This window comes from Elephas maximus, chromosome 5, assembly GCF_024166365.1.
Source record: "Elephas maximus indicus isolate mEleMax1 chromosome 5, mEleMax1 primary haplotype, whole genome shotgun sequence".
In the NCBI taxonomy this organism is placed as follows: domain Eukaryota; kingdom Metazoa; phylum Chordata; class Mammalia; order Proboscidea; family Elephantidae; genus Elephas; species Elephas maximus.
The window spans coordinates 155,951,452-155,966,350 of NC_064823.1; the positions used below are offsets into that span (position 1 = coordinate 155,951,452).

General features: G+C 41.8%; 1 protein-coding gene across 1 annotated transcript in view; it reads left to right on the forward strand.

The window, feature by feature from the left end:
* Positions 1–14,899, forward strand: part of CLNK (cytokine dependent hematopoietic cell linker) — a 128,580-nt gene that overhangs the window by 79,990 nt on the left and 33,691 nt on the right. Inside the window, exons 11-13 of the mRNA XM_049885312.1 lie at positions 1,572–1,590; positions 5,771–5,852; positions 8,589–8,629. Coding sequence (XP_049741269.1) covers positions 1,572–1,590; positions 5,771–5,852; positions 8,589–8,629 — 142 coding nt within the window. The remainder of the gene's footprint in view (positions 1–1,571; positions 1,591–5,770; positions 5,853–8,588; positions 8,630–14,899) is intronic.

A 14,899-nucleotide genomic window follows, 5' to 3' on the forward strand; every position in this document is an offset into this window, starting at 1 on the left:
GATATTGGGTACCCCCCTAGCTGATGCAGTACATGACAGAAAAAACCTAGTGCCGTCGAGTTGATTCCGACTCATAGCTACCATATAGGACAGAGTAGAACTGCCCCATAGAGTTTCCAAGGAGTGCCTGGCGGATTCGAACTGCCAACCCTTTGGTTAGCAGCAGTAGCACTTAACCACTACGCCACGAGTGTTTCTACAGTGCATGAAACGGACTTCAAAAAACTATTTGCAGTTAAGGAAACGCTTCAGCAGATACTATACCTGCTATAAAGCTTTTTGCTTCGTCAAGAGTAGAACTGGGCCCAAGAACACAAGTCCAATAAGCATGTAGATTTCAATAATGAAGGATGGTCAGAAAGTCTACCATTATTAAAGAAGGAAGGAGAAAGGAAATGTTTGTGAAGATTGATGGCCACATTTTAAAAGAATAACATATGAATATCTTCATATGTTCAATTTTTTAAATAAAAATTACAGAACAGGCGTAAAGACAGAAAATTAACCTTAGTCTCATCGTTTAAACACCCACCCACCCACTGCCATCGAGTCGATTCCGACTCATAGTGACCCTATAGGACAGAGTAGAACTGCCCCCATAGAGTTTCCAAAGAGCGCCTGGTGGATTTGAACTGCCAGCCTCTTGGTTAGCAGCTGTAGCACTTAACCACTATGCCACCAGGGTTTCCTGTTTAAACACAAGCTCTATTAATATCTTATCATATTTCTTCAAGTCATGTTTTCTGTATATACACATATACACTTTCGTACATATGAAACATGCATATGTATAAATATCTCATGGACCCGGTTTTTATACTGAATGTGTTATATAACGTTGAAGTATATTTACCGTATAATGTTATCCCATATGCTACATAAGAACTTGTAATACCCTTATAATATTCCAATAAGCAGATTTACCACCCAAATTTACTTAATGGTTCCTATTTAGATCAAAAAAAAAAAAAAAAAAAGCCTGTTGCTGCGAAGTTGATTGTGACTCATAGCGACCCTATAGGGCAGAGTAGAACTACCCCAAAGGGTTTCCAAAGAGCGCCTGGTGGATTTGAACTGCTGACCTTTTGGTTAGCAGCTGTAGCTCTTAACCACTACGCCACCAGGGTTTCCCCCTATTTAGAGAGGCATGTAAATTGTTCCCAATGTTTCGACATTGTAAGTAAGGCTATACTGAACACCTTTGTACATGGAACTTGGTCCAGGTTGCTCTCTTAGAAAAAGAGCCTCATCAAGGAAATTACTGGGATAAGTGTGACTATTTCAAAGGTTCTTGATAGCGATGGTCAAATTGCATTCTGGGAGAATCGAAGCGATATGTAGTCCCGTGAGCTGACTCTATTGCCTGTCACACCCCAAAAAGAACATGTCGTTTTGATTTTTGTTTAGTCTTTTGGAGATTATTTGTAGTTTTTTTTTTTTTAAGACTCTATATTAGCAAAAACTTTGCTCAAACTTTACTAAACAATTGCTTCAAAACCTATACATAGTATTATGTTAAATTCTGTATTACCAGGAGTCACTCAATATTATTTTATTTTTATTCAATACAGGTCCTTGGAGCAGAGGAAGGTAAATCTTTTACATTTGTTTTCTTACCCTAATACCAATAGGATGAGTTCTATTCCCAAATTCATGATGCTAGTCACTATATACAAGGATAAATTATTTCAGGGCCCAGAATGTGTGGACTGGGGTGTGTGTGTGTGTGTGTGTGTGTGTGTGTGTTAGCATGATCCAGACAGGAAACAGGGATAGCACCTCATAGTCTATTCACGAGTCATCTGGTCCAAACAGGGTGACTTAAAAATCTGGGGCAGAGGGAGCAGGGGGCTTTCCAGACTAGGCAAACTCCTCTCCAGGGCATCTCCTAAGGCTGGTAAAAATTGGCTACAGATCTTTCTTGAGCCACAGACTATAGATGAGGAGTCGCCCTGTCACTTCCTGCCAACTTACCCTCTGCCACTTTGAAAAGACGTTGCTCCAGAGGTGTTCTAGTTGTCTCTTCATCTCTGGCATCACCCACGCACACGCACCTATGCACTCACTTGCACACACACACAGGCACACTACTGGTATCCTTGCAGTAGAAGCATGCGATCCGACACTCATTGCTAGATGGCAGCATGTTAAGTAGGCAGCACCTTCCTGCTCACCTTTGAAGTACTGTTCACCATTCACATAAAATGATGAATTATGTCCACAACCAAAAAGCCTACGCCATGGCCCAAAGAGCTGGCAAGACGGCGTTTAGTAACATTAACTAGGGCTTAATTAATCTTAATTTATGAGGATTTCAGAGGCCTGCCACCAACTCACAGTGTGGTCTTAGCCAGGTCACATTCCCTGTGTGGTTTTCAATTCTGCTCTTTTTTGTTTGGAGGAAGTCAAACAAGAAGAGAGATCTAACCTGGTATATGGAGCCTCAAGGTTCTCTTGTGGAGAAGTGGGCATCTGTGGGCAATTCTAAACTATTTTAAAACCTAAAAGAAATTGTACCGCTGCCCACAATAAAGCTCAACATCGTAATTAAAAAAAAAAAAAAAAACCCATTGCCATAGAGTCAATTCCAACTCATAGTGACCCTATAGACAGAGTAGAACTGCCCCATAAGGTATCCAAGGAGCGCCTGGTAGATTTCAAACCGCCGACCTTTTGGTTAGCAGCCGCAGCTCTTAACCACTACGCCACCAGGGGTAGGTGTTAAATGTCAAGCTTCGATGATTATTGACGCAATGATGTGACACTGTTCTGCTCATGAAGGGCAGATGCTGTAGGTAGCTGTTAACGACACGAAATGATTTTGTGGGATGTGTGATTCGTAGACCAGTCGCTGACTCCAATCACTTTTCAAGTAACCACACTTATTCAATCAAAGGTAGCCATTCAGCAAACAAACTTGGACATTGTATAAACTAACAACACAAATTAAGACACGCAAGTGTCTGCATGCTTCCCTAACTTTATTACTCATAATTGCCACTGAGGGAGTGTTTTATGTGCTTCCATGCCAGAGTATTATGACGTGCCCTTGGTAGTTCTGGGTGGCTAGTTAAAATGTCTCCACGATGAAAAGGACATAAAAAACAGTAACACCAGTGGCATATGTAATTGCTAAATAACTCCAGTTTTGTGACAGGCAGAGTCTTTGCAAACGTGATTATCAAGGGGGAAAACATACTCCTGGTGGTAACCAGATACTGGACTACAGGATTCTGAGAGCTCTCCTGCCTCATCAAGGGAGGGATGGGGGAATACGGGTGTACCAGGGCCTGCAGGGGGCATCCCTATCCCCTGTGTCACCGGGAACAGTTCTTTGTTTGAACTCTGTTGTTCATTGTGATAGATTGAATTGTGTCCCCCCAAAATGTGTGTCAACTTGGCTAGGCCATAATTCCCAGTATTGTGTGGTTGTCCACCATTTTGTGGTCTGATGTGATCTTCCTATGTGTTGTAAATCCTACCTTTATGATGTTAATAAGGCAGGATTAGAGGCAGTTCTGTCAATGATGCAGGACTCAATTTACAAGATCAGGTATTTTAATCTCTTCTGAGATATAAAAGATAGAAGCAAGCAGAAACACAGGGAGTCCTCATACCACCAAGAAGGTGTGCCAGGAGCAGAATGCATCCTTTGGGCCTGAGGTCCCTGTGCTAAGAAGCTCTTCAACCAGGGGAAGATTGATGACAAAGACCTTCCTCCAGAGCAAAGAAACAAAGCCTTCCCCTGGAGCTGGCACCCTGGGTTCACACTTCTATCCTACGAGACTGTGAGAGCATAAACGTCTGTTTGTTGAAAGCCATCAACTTGAAGTATTTTTATAGCAGCACTAGATAACTAAGACATTCATGTAAAAATACAAAGCACTCCACAGTTCAAGCAGGAGAGAGAGGTCTCTATACATAGAGAACAAAGGAAAGGTAGCGGGTTAATGATTGAATTGATTAAGATCAACTTCAGCTTGAAGTCCTTTGAAATGTAAAAGTCAGCCACTTGGCTAGAACAGAGTGAGTGGCACCAGCAGGTTCAGTTATACGTGATTGCAGTTGTGAACATACTTTTTTCCGGTTAACAAGATGTACACATCTTGACACATTCTTCCCATGAATAAATGGTTTACATCCTTATCTTTTGCTTCCTGGGAATGCACATTGGCCCCGTCATTCTTACGTCTGACACGAGTGCCTCCAGTTTGAAACTTTTCCAATTACACACACATTGGGTCTCCATGAGTCAGAATGGATTCAATGGGAACTGGTTATTGGTTACTCTCTCCTTATTAAGATTTCAGATCAGATGTCATTTTTCAAAGACACCTCTCTCCTCCACCATGCTGTCTAACACACACAGTATTCTCTCTATCAAAAGAGCTCTTTGTTTTTTTCTTTATATCACTGTTATGGATTAAAACTCTGTCCCTCCAAGTTTATGTTGGAATTCTAACCCCCATACCTATTTGGAAATAGGGGTTTCTTTGCTATGCTAATTAGATCATACCTGAGTAGGGTGGGTCCTAAATCTAATCACCTCTGGGTTATAAAAACAACAGATTAGACACTGAGATACATACAAGCAAGGAGGAAGACAGAGGTTATCCGACATGGAGGCGGATGAATCTACAAGCCCAGGAACTCCAAGGATTGCTAGCTGTTGTTAGGTGCCGTCGAGTCGGTTCTGACTCATAGCAGCGGCCCTATGTGCAGCAGAAGGAAACACCGCCACCATCCTCACAATCATTACTATGTTTGAGCCAGTTACTAGAAGCTGAAATAGACAAGAAAGGACCTCCCCCTAGAACGCCTCCCCCTGAATTTGGACTTCTAGCCTCCTGAACTATGAGAAATAATTGTCTGCTCTTTAAAGCCACCCACTTGTGGCGTTTCTGTATGGCCTCGCTGGGTAACTAAAACAATCACGTATACCGTCTGAAGTTTTCTTAGTCACTTACTTGCATACTTATTTTCTGTCCTCTCTCACTAGAATGTAAGGATGCTGTCTGTCTGCTTCTCCACTGTATGCCTAGATTATAGCAGAGTACCTGGCCCCCAGTAGGGGAATGAACGAATGACTGGGAATGAAGCTAAAAGAAAAAAATCTTTTACATGAACTTCCAGAATAACCCCTAAAACACCTTCCAACATAATATGCTGTATTTCTGGAAAGTTCATTGATGATTGTAAGTACTCAAAATGGTTTTTATAGCCTCAGGGAGAAGCCATTTCCAAGATCAGGAAAGCTGCTGAATACACAGGTTGTACTTTCCACTGCCCCCTGAAGGCCCCTCCCAGTAATCAGAGATTAACCCATTACCGTGGAGTCGATTCCGACTCATAGCAACGCTCTAGGACAGAGTAGAATTGCCCCATAGAGTTTCCAAGAAGCGCCTGGTGGATTCGAACCGCTGATCTTCTGGTTAGCAGCCGTAGCTCTTAACCACGCCACCGGGGCTTCCAAAATCAGTGATTACATGGATGAAATTTTACAGTAAAACTGGCAAAACCCAGAATCTGTGTAGGGTGGAAACCTGTGGGAGAAGGAAAACGGAAATATTTTCCACTGAATAGAGAGCAACAGAAGAGTGGTGGCTGCACCCAGTCAAAGGTGCAAAACTTGCGAGACCTGGAACAACAAGTTAATCCCGCCGAGTTCCAGCTCTCACAGTTTTTGCTGTAGTAGTTCCACTGGGCCTCTAATTGTCCTCAATCCTTTTCCTTTTGCAAACTGACCAAATTATATCACTCTTTTATGCAGTGCCTCATCATCACATGAAGCCTGAATTGTCTCAGCTGCCACAAAACCAAAATAGTCAAGAGGTTCCTCTTGGCGTTGCCAGGTAAGAAGCTAGGAAGCCCTTGCTGAGTCCCCAGTTTGGCAGTCAGACTATATGTTGTCTCAGAAGATGACTCACCAAGCCTTCCTGAGAAAACAGAAAAATCCTTGGCCTTTGATTACGAAGCCTGGAATTCGGCCCAAGGGAGTCCTGTGAATCACAGTTGCTATTGAAGCTGACAGTGTTGTCCTGTCTGCACTTGATAAGTGCTTGACTGAGTGTTAGAGAAGTTGGGGGGATTTTAAGACTTTAGTATACTCCAAGGACTAGCTGGAATGGTTGCTAATCAATCTGGCAAGAAAAGTTGGCTGTTTCTAACTGTTTTCAATTGATTATCACGCTAAAGCTTACAGTCACTTTTGTGTAACTCTTTGCAGATGTGGCTGGGAGTTGAAAGTTGCATTATCTGACTAAATATTTGCTTGATCAGGTCATCGTAACAATTGTCTCAACTGAAGAGTTGAGGAAGTGAAGACTCAGGCTGGTGACTCATTGACCAAGGCCACTGTAAATTAGCGGAGGCTTCCTTAAAATATAATCCCACCTATTGCCATTGCCATTGAGTCGCTCCTGACTCATAGCGACCCTAGAGGACACAGTAGAACTGCCCTGTAGGATTTTCAAGCCTGTAAGTCGTTACAGAAGCAGACTGCCACATCTCTCTCCCTCAGAAAGGCAGTTGGGTTTGAACCGCCAACCTTTCGGTTAATAGCTGAGCACTTTAAACATTGTGCCACCAGGATTCCTTAAAATAAATTCTAAGACATCCAAAATTAGCACCGCAAGGCCCCTCATGATCCCAGAGCTCAGGCCAGCTACTCCAGTCTTTGCGCCACTGTCTCCTCACACTTTACCCTCCAGCCTCATCAGATGTTTCTGCTACCTTGATATGCATATTGGCACTGAGTACAGTCATTTGCACGTGCTGTTCTTCTGCCTTCCCATACTCACCTCCTTCCACCCTCTCCCTACTCCTAGTCATCCCTCAGACCCCAGCTTAAAGACACATAAATGCAGGAGATAGTTTTGACCCATACACATTCCCCAGAATGAATAAATGAGGTTCGGAGAGGCCAAATCCTTTATCATTGAAGTCAAGTCCAACTCCAAACCTCAAGCACTTTTCAGTAGCCCATCCTGCCTGTAACAACTTGAAATACAGCCCACAGATCCTTACTCTCTCTGGTGCCTGCCTATAACTAGCATTGTTGTTGTTGTTAGTTGCCACTGAGTTGACTCTGACTCATGGCAGCCCCATGTACAAGAGAACTGAATGCTGCCCAGTCCTGCACCATCGTCACAATCACTGGTATGCTCGAATCCATGGTTGTAGCCACGGGGTATTCTGAGTGCTTCCTGGCCTAGAGGGCTCATCTCCTAGCACTGTATTGAACCATACCCTGTTGTGATCCTAAAGGTTTTCATTGGTTGATTTTTGGAAGTAGATCTGCAGGCCTTTCTTCCCCGTCTTCTTAGCCAGGAAGCTCTGCTGAAACATGTCAACCATGGGTGACCCTGCAGGTGTTTGAAATACTGCTGGAATAGCTTCTAGCATCATTGCAGTACACAAGCCACCACACTAGGACAAACTGACAGACTGGTGGTAGATAGCAAGGATGCTACCTTTCACCTATCCGTTAAAATTTACTGAAAGTATACCAGAATATCCTCAGAGGATATTCCTATTCTATCAAGATTTTCTAAAACTTCTGAGAAATTAGAGCACTGACATTTTGCTACTCATGTTTTCTCTCCCCAAACATTTAACAATGGTTTTACACTGGTTCCTAGTAAAGGAATCCTATTTTTAACAGAGTCAAAGACTTGGTGTCAATGGAAATCTGACCAGCAAGGACAGCTCAGTGTGGTATCGGATAATCTGTTAGGGTTTTCATCTACAAAGCAAGCTGCAGGGCCCCAGGCTTCCACATAGACAACAAAAATCAGATACAGAGTTTATTGATTTCATTGGGGCTGGAAACAGGTCAGGTTTCATTTAATTAACCCAGAGGCCTTAGTCAATCGCGCTATCCTTGATATCGAGAATGTTCCATGTAATTAGATTTAACTGTTGTAGCACCTGGGGCTTATTATGGCAAGGCTGACCACAACACAAAAAGATGTAGAAAATTCGAGCTCAGTGTTAATCTTGGTAAAGCCATTGATGAACAGTCTCGGTAGCGTTCACTTTTGTGTTCGTTTAGAAATGCATGTTGGTTTTTCCATTCCTCCATATTTTTTATAATCCCCTTCTTTGATGAGTTTCTTTGTAATAAGCCACAGAATTCTCACCTAGCTCACATTTCAAGAAGGAAAAGAATAATTTCTGTACTTTTTCCCTGCTATGTTTGACTCACCCTCAATTGGTAAATAGTTCCTGTAGGATATAAGCCTCAGCCAGTCAAATATGATTGTCTTTGATGACTATAGCTTCAAGGCCAGTCTATATTCATGGTTTCCAAAAGGAGAGAATCATAATATGTGCTTATTGAAATGACAAGGGGACCTTATATGGGTTCATCAGTCTGTTCCCTATCTAATGTGTGCCAGTCTTGAGAAAAGAGGGAAAGAACAGCCTCCTCCTGCCTTACAAAACAGATGATACTTCCAGCATGTCCAGCAAAACATAAAGTGCTTTACAGATGTGACTTCAGACCGTTATCGTTGACCTTGACTCTGAATGGAGTTTTACCCACACAGGAAATACTAATATTCTTTCCATTCTAACATGATCTTTAGCTGTTCATTCACTGAGACCAACCACAGCGTGCAAAGCAAAGGTAAGAGCACTTAAGGATTGAAAAATGAACAGGTAAGTCACCGTACTACAATATTCCCACAGTGTGACTTAACTTTTGTGAACCTCAAAGTTTCTGAGCTGACATGTATAGATGTAATTAGTTCATTTTCATTGATAGTGTCGCATTGTGTAAATATAATACAATTTTTATCCATAATTAAATACAATCACTTAAGTAGCTTTCATTTTTTGCTCTTTATGAAAAATGCTGTCACAAACATCACTGGCCCTATGCTCCCATTGTATAATAGGATAATTTCGCTGGGGTATAGCTAAGAGTGAAATTGCTGAGCATCTCTTCAGTTGTCCCAGGTGATTTTCCAAAGTAGACATATCGGTTAGTCTCTGCAGCAATTTAGGAGTCACCCATGTTCTTAAGTCTCTCCAACAGCTTTTCTTGACCATCTCTTAATTTTTGCCAATCCATTGGGTATAAAATAGATTTATCTTAAGAAAAATCTGGGTACTAGAGAAAATAAAATCGGCCCCTCATACTAATTGATTGTAAAGATAAAATCAAAAGTGTCTGTGCAGTTATCTAAAACAGCATATACGTGCCGTGTGGGTTGTGATATAGTGGTAGTTCTGGTGGCTTTTGATGCTATTCCTGTTATTTTGCCCAAACTAGATCGGTCATGTTCATTTGTCTTCCTTTATTTACTCTATATGCCATGGAGATTCTGTGTTTGGGTCTAGCCCTGCAGGCTCTCTCTGTTGAGGAGAGAGGGCGTGGGCTGGAGGAAGCAGATCCCACAAGGAATAGTGAGAAAGGTGAGGGCTCTACTACCCTTGATCCCAATTTCTTCCTCTCTCCCTACAACAGGGTACTGTGAGCAAGTTATTCTTTGAGCTTCGCCCCACCACCCATAAAATTTGGATAATAATATCAACTCACAAGATTGTTTGGGGGACTAATGATATAGTACATACATGTCTTATACACACGGCAGGGAGCAATGGTAGTTCAGTGGTAGAATTCTCATTTTCCGCACAGGAGACAATGCATCTTATATACAGCTACTACCTGTCTGTTAGTGGAGGCTTGCTATGATGCTTCAACAGGTTTCAGCAGAGCTTCCAGACTAATACAGACTAGGAAGAAAGACTTGGTGATCTGTTTCTGAAAAATCAGCCAGCAAAAGCCCTATGGATCACAACAGTCCAATCCCATTATACATGGGGTCACCATGAGTCTGGGTCGGACTCAGCAGCAGCACACAACACACACACACAGTCCTCTGTTTGACACGAAGTCATCAAGAGATTTCCTACCCAATTCACCTCATTAGGCCTAAGAGTGACCTTCCTGTCTCCATCATGGCCTCATTTTTCTTCTGCCAGATACCATCTGGGCCTTATGTTGGAAAACCTATCTGATAAATTTATTCCCAGTAACGTACATGTGGTTAATAGGAGTTTCCCGTGAGAAGACTCCTCTTTGCAAATAAGGTAGCCAAAGGGGGCTGTGATTAATCCAATGGACTCAATCCTTAAGAATCAAAGGTCAGAAACAGTCATCCTAGACACTAGACTACTGTTTGAGGATAAAAGCAGCTGAAGTATCCAGATGGACGGTTCAAAAAGGGCATTACATACGGGGGTTCTGAGGATGTTTTGCAGGGATGGAGAAGCAAAGACAAAATCAGGCACAAATGAAAAAATAGTGAGCAATTCAAGACTGGAACAGAAGAGTTAGTGAGGTTGGTGGCCGTAACAGACACAAGTCAGATCAAGAAGTCTAGCATTGTGAATAGACAGTTTGTGCTGGGGTCTTTGATTTATTTTTGTACTGTACTTTAGATGAAGGTTTACAGAGAAAACTAGTTTTTCATTAAACAATTAATATACACATTGTTTTGTGACTTCAGTTGCCAACCCCATGACATGTCAGCACTCTCCCCTTCTCGACTTTGGGTTCCCCATTACCAGCTTTCTTGTCCCCTCCTGCCTTCTCGTCCGTGCCTCTGGGCTGGTGTGCCCATTTAGTCTCATTTTGTTTATGGGCCTATCCAATCTTTGGCTGAAGGGTGAACCTCAGGAGTGACTTCATTACTGAGCTATAAGGGTGTCTGGGGGCCATACTTTCGGGGTTTCTCCAATCTCTGTCAGACCAGTAAGTCCAGTCTTTTTTTGTGAGTTAGAATTTTGCTCTACATTTTTCTCCAGCTCTGTCCCGGACCCTCTATTGTGATCCCTGCTAGGGCAGTCGGTGGTGGTAGACGGGCACTACCTAGTTGCACTGGACTCAGCCTGGTGGAGTCTGTGGTAATTGTGGCCCATAAGTCCTTTGGACTAATGTTTCCCCTGTGCCTTTGGTTTTCTTCATTCTCCCTTTCTCCAGACAGGGTGAAAACAGGATGCTACTCACCAAAGGAGAACATGGGACATTTTCTTTATAAACTATGTTATGCCAATTGAGTCAGATGTTCCCTGAGACCATGGTCCCCACAGCCCTCTGCCCAGTAATTCTGTCCCTCAGAGAGTTTGTGTGCTGGGATCTTTTAGAATGTCCTATACTCATTGCAGAGGAACTTGGTTGCTTCAAGAAACAGCCCTGGGACGGACAGGGAGATGTTTTGTCTGAAGGTTACCTCCAGAGCCTCCAAAATACCATCAGTTTATCTTTCAGTCAATAAACGTCCACCAAGCACATGGCATATACCCAAAATTCAGCTGTGTCATATGAATAAAGACCGTCCCCACCCCTCTACCAACCAGCTCTTAAACTCACATGATGCTCCTCCATCAACTTACTGAGCAGATATTCACCCCAGATAAATATTCTTCTCTGAATCACCAGCTTTTGGTCCAAATTACCAGGACCAGAACCAGCTGCCATCGAGTCAACTCTGACTCATGGAGATGCCCTGTGTGCAGAGTAGAACTGTGCTCCGTAGGGTTTCAGTCGCTGATTTTTCGGAAGTAGATCATCAGACCTTTCTTCTGAGGCGCCTCTAGGTGGACTTGAACCACCAAACTTAGCAGCCGGGCACATTAAGCATTTACACCACCCAGGGACTCCTGGGACAAAGTAGTTGCACAGAAAGCAACACACAATTGTTATACTTACAGAGTTATCAGCCTAGTGGGGCCCTGGAAAGCGAGCTGGTTTTAACTTAAATGCCCTAGGTGTTTGAGGCAGTACTTTTGCAAATGAGGAAAGCATTTTGGAAAAGTTATAGTTCAGTTCCTGCTTGATGAACCGACTTGGATCAATTCTCTGATAAACAAATTCATGCTGAGTTCTTAGGATCCTCAGAGCCAAAAAATATTTCTGTATGTTGGAAGAGGGTCCAAAAATGTTTGGTTATTCCCTAAAATAGTAACAACATTACTCTCAAAGTTTGGGATTGTGGATGACTATCTTTTTATTTGATTGTTTTTGGTTTTTGTTCACGAACGCATTCTTCTTCTATCGGAATTTTATGAATATTCTTTAAAATGCATGGATTTTTTATTCCAAAAATTAATTTTTTAGATTGTATGTCTTGGTAAATTAAAATTTTCTAATGAACGTTGGTGGAATTCCTGCTTAAAAATAAAACATTTTATTATAAATTACAAAAGAAAGGCCTACAGCTGTGTTTTCCTGATAATAATGACAGCACCAACAGCTAGCATTTACTGAGCGATTAGTATGGGCCAGGCACTGTGCTAAGTGCTTTAGATACATAAAAAGTTTTGAATAGTAGTTATTATTCTTATCAGTAGGTTTCTACAGAAGCAGTTGCCCTTAAGTCAACTCCAGCTCCAGCTCAACTCTGCTCTGACACCACGTGCGTCGGGGCGGGCTGTGCTCCGTAGGGTTTTCAGCGGATGGTTTTTCAGGGGTAGACAGCTAGGTCTTTCTTCCTAGTTGCGTCTGGGTGGACTCAAACTTCCAACCTTTTGGTGAGTAACTGAGCACATTAACCATTCCCGTCACAATTCTACATTCCATACCTTTTTTCTTAGGCCACCCTACCTTACATGTTAGTTATCACCTGTGCAGCCTTCTCCTCAATGTTCTCCAGCTCATCTTGTGTCAGTCTCTTAGTTAATTTGGCCCACCACTCTCCAGGTAGAAAGTCCTATTTCCTGGGGTTGTAAAGCTCAAATACAATGTGGTATGTGGGGAAAAAAAAAAAAATCTCCATTATTTTAGAAGAAGATCCATTAAATACTTGTAGTGGACTCTCTGCTCAAAATTCCATTCATTCATTCAACAAAGATCCAACCAGGCCTTTGGGGGAAATTGCAGGGGAAGGTCATTTTGTTCATTTGTCTGTTTTGTTTTGTTTTGTTTTGTTTAACTCATTCTCTGAATAGGCTACAAATGCACAAATGCATAGCTGTTGTCAGATGCTCTTTTTCAAGTAGGATTTTTAAAATATTCAAGCAAGGCACTCAGACTTGAAAAATAATAAATCTGTTGCCACAATATCATGAAAAATTCATAATCACTGAGCACTATTATGTATGCTACCCCATCTAAGTGATAGAAAATGCTGAAAATGGTTCTTTTCTTCTTTCGAGCATGTTCTTATTGTTTCAATCTGTGTTGAAAAGATATTTATGGCCATTTAAATAATAAGCCTCTATGTGTTGTTTCACTATAATTTAAAACAAAGTTTCTAAAGTCAATTTATATATATATATGTGTGTGTGTATATGTGTGTGTGTATTTTTATATATATATTAGTATAGTTCTGCCAGCTTTCTCTTGGTTAGGATTTACCTTGTGTTCCGCCACTCATCTGTCAGTTGGCCATACTGTGGTGGCTTGCATGTTGCTGCAACGCTGGACATGGGTATTTCAAATACCAGCAGGATCACCCATGGTGGACAGGTTTCAGTGGAGCTTCCAGACTAAGACAGACTAGGAAGAAGGATCTGGCAATCTGCTTCTTAAAAAATTGGCCAGTGATAACCTTACGAATAGCAGTGAAACATTGTCTGTTATACTGCCAGAAGATAAGCCCCCCAGATTGGAAGGCACTTAAAACACAACTGGGGAAGAGCTGCCTCCTCAAAGTAGAGTTGGCTTTAATGACATGGATGGAGTCCAGCTTTCAGGACCTTCATTTGCTGATAGGACATGACTCAAAATGAGAAGAAACAGCAGCAAACATCCACTGATAATCAGAATGTGGAAATGTATGAAATATGAATCAAGGAAAGTTGGAAGTTGTCAAAAATGAAATGGGACACATGAAGATTGATATCCTAGGCATTAGTGAGTTAAAATGCACTGATATTGGCCATTTTGAATTGGGCAAACGTATGGCCTACTATACCAGGAACGACAAATTGAAAAGGAACGGCTTCACTTTCATGGACACAAAGGACATTTCAAGATCTATCCAGAAATACAACACTGTCAGTGATAGGACAATATCCATACACCTACAAGGAAGACTAGTTAATACTACTATTATTCAAATTTACACGCCCACCACTGATGTCAAAGATGAAGAAATTGAAGACTTTTATGAACTTCTGCAGTCTGAAATTGATCAAACATGCAATCAAGATTCATTGATAATTACTGGTGATTGTAATGTGAAAGTTGGAAATAAAGAAGAAGAATCAGTAGTTGGAAAATGCAGCCTTGGTGATAAAAATAATGTGGGAGATCACACTGTAGAATTTTGCAAGACCAACAGCGTCTTCATTGGAAAGATCTCTTTTTCCAACAATATAAATGGCAACTATACACGCAAACCTCACCAGATGAAATACACAGAAATCAAATTGACTACATCTGTGGAAAGAGATGATGGAAAAGCTCAACGTCATCAAAATGGACAAGGCCAGAGGCCAATTGCAAAACAGATCATCAATTGCTCATACGCAAGTTCAAGTTGAAGTCGAAGAAAATTAGAACAAGTCCACGAGAGCCAAAGTATGACCTTGAGTGTATCCCACCTGAATTTAGAGACCATCTCAAGAATAGATTTGATACATTGAACACTAATGACTGAATACTGAGCAAGCTGTGGACTGCCAGAGAACAAACAAATCTGCCTTGGAAGACATGCAGCCAGAATGCTCATTAGAAGCAAGGATGTTAAGATTTTGCCTCATATACTTTGGACCTGTCATCAGGAGGCATCAGGCCCTGGAGAAAGACATCATGTTTGGTAAAGTAGAGAGTCATCACAAAAAGAAGAACCTCAACGAAATGGATTCACAGTGGCTGCGACAGTGGGCCCAAACATAACAACGATTGTGAGGATGGTGCAGGACCAGGAAGTGTTTTGTTCTGTTG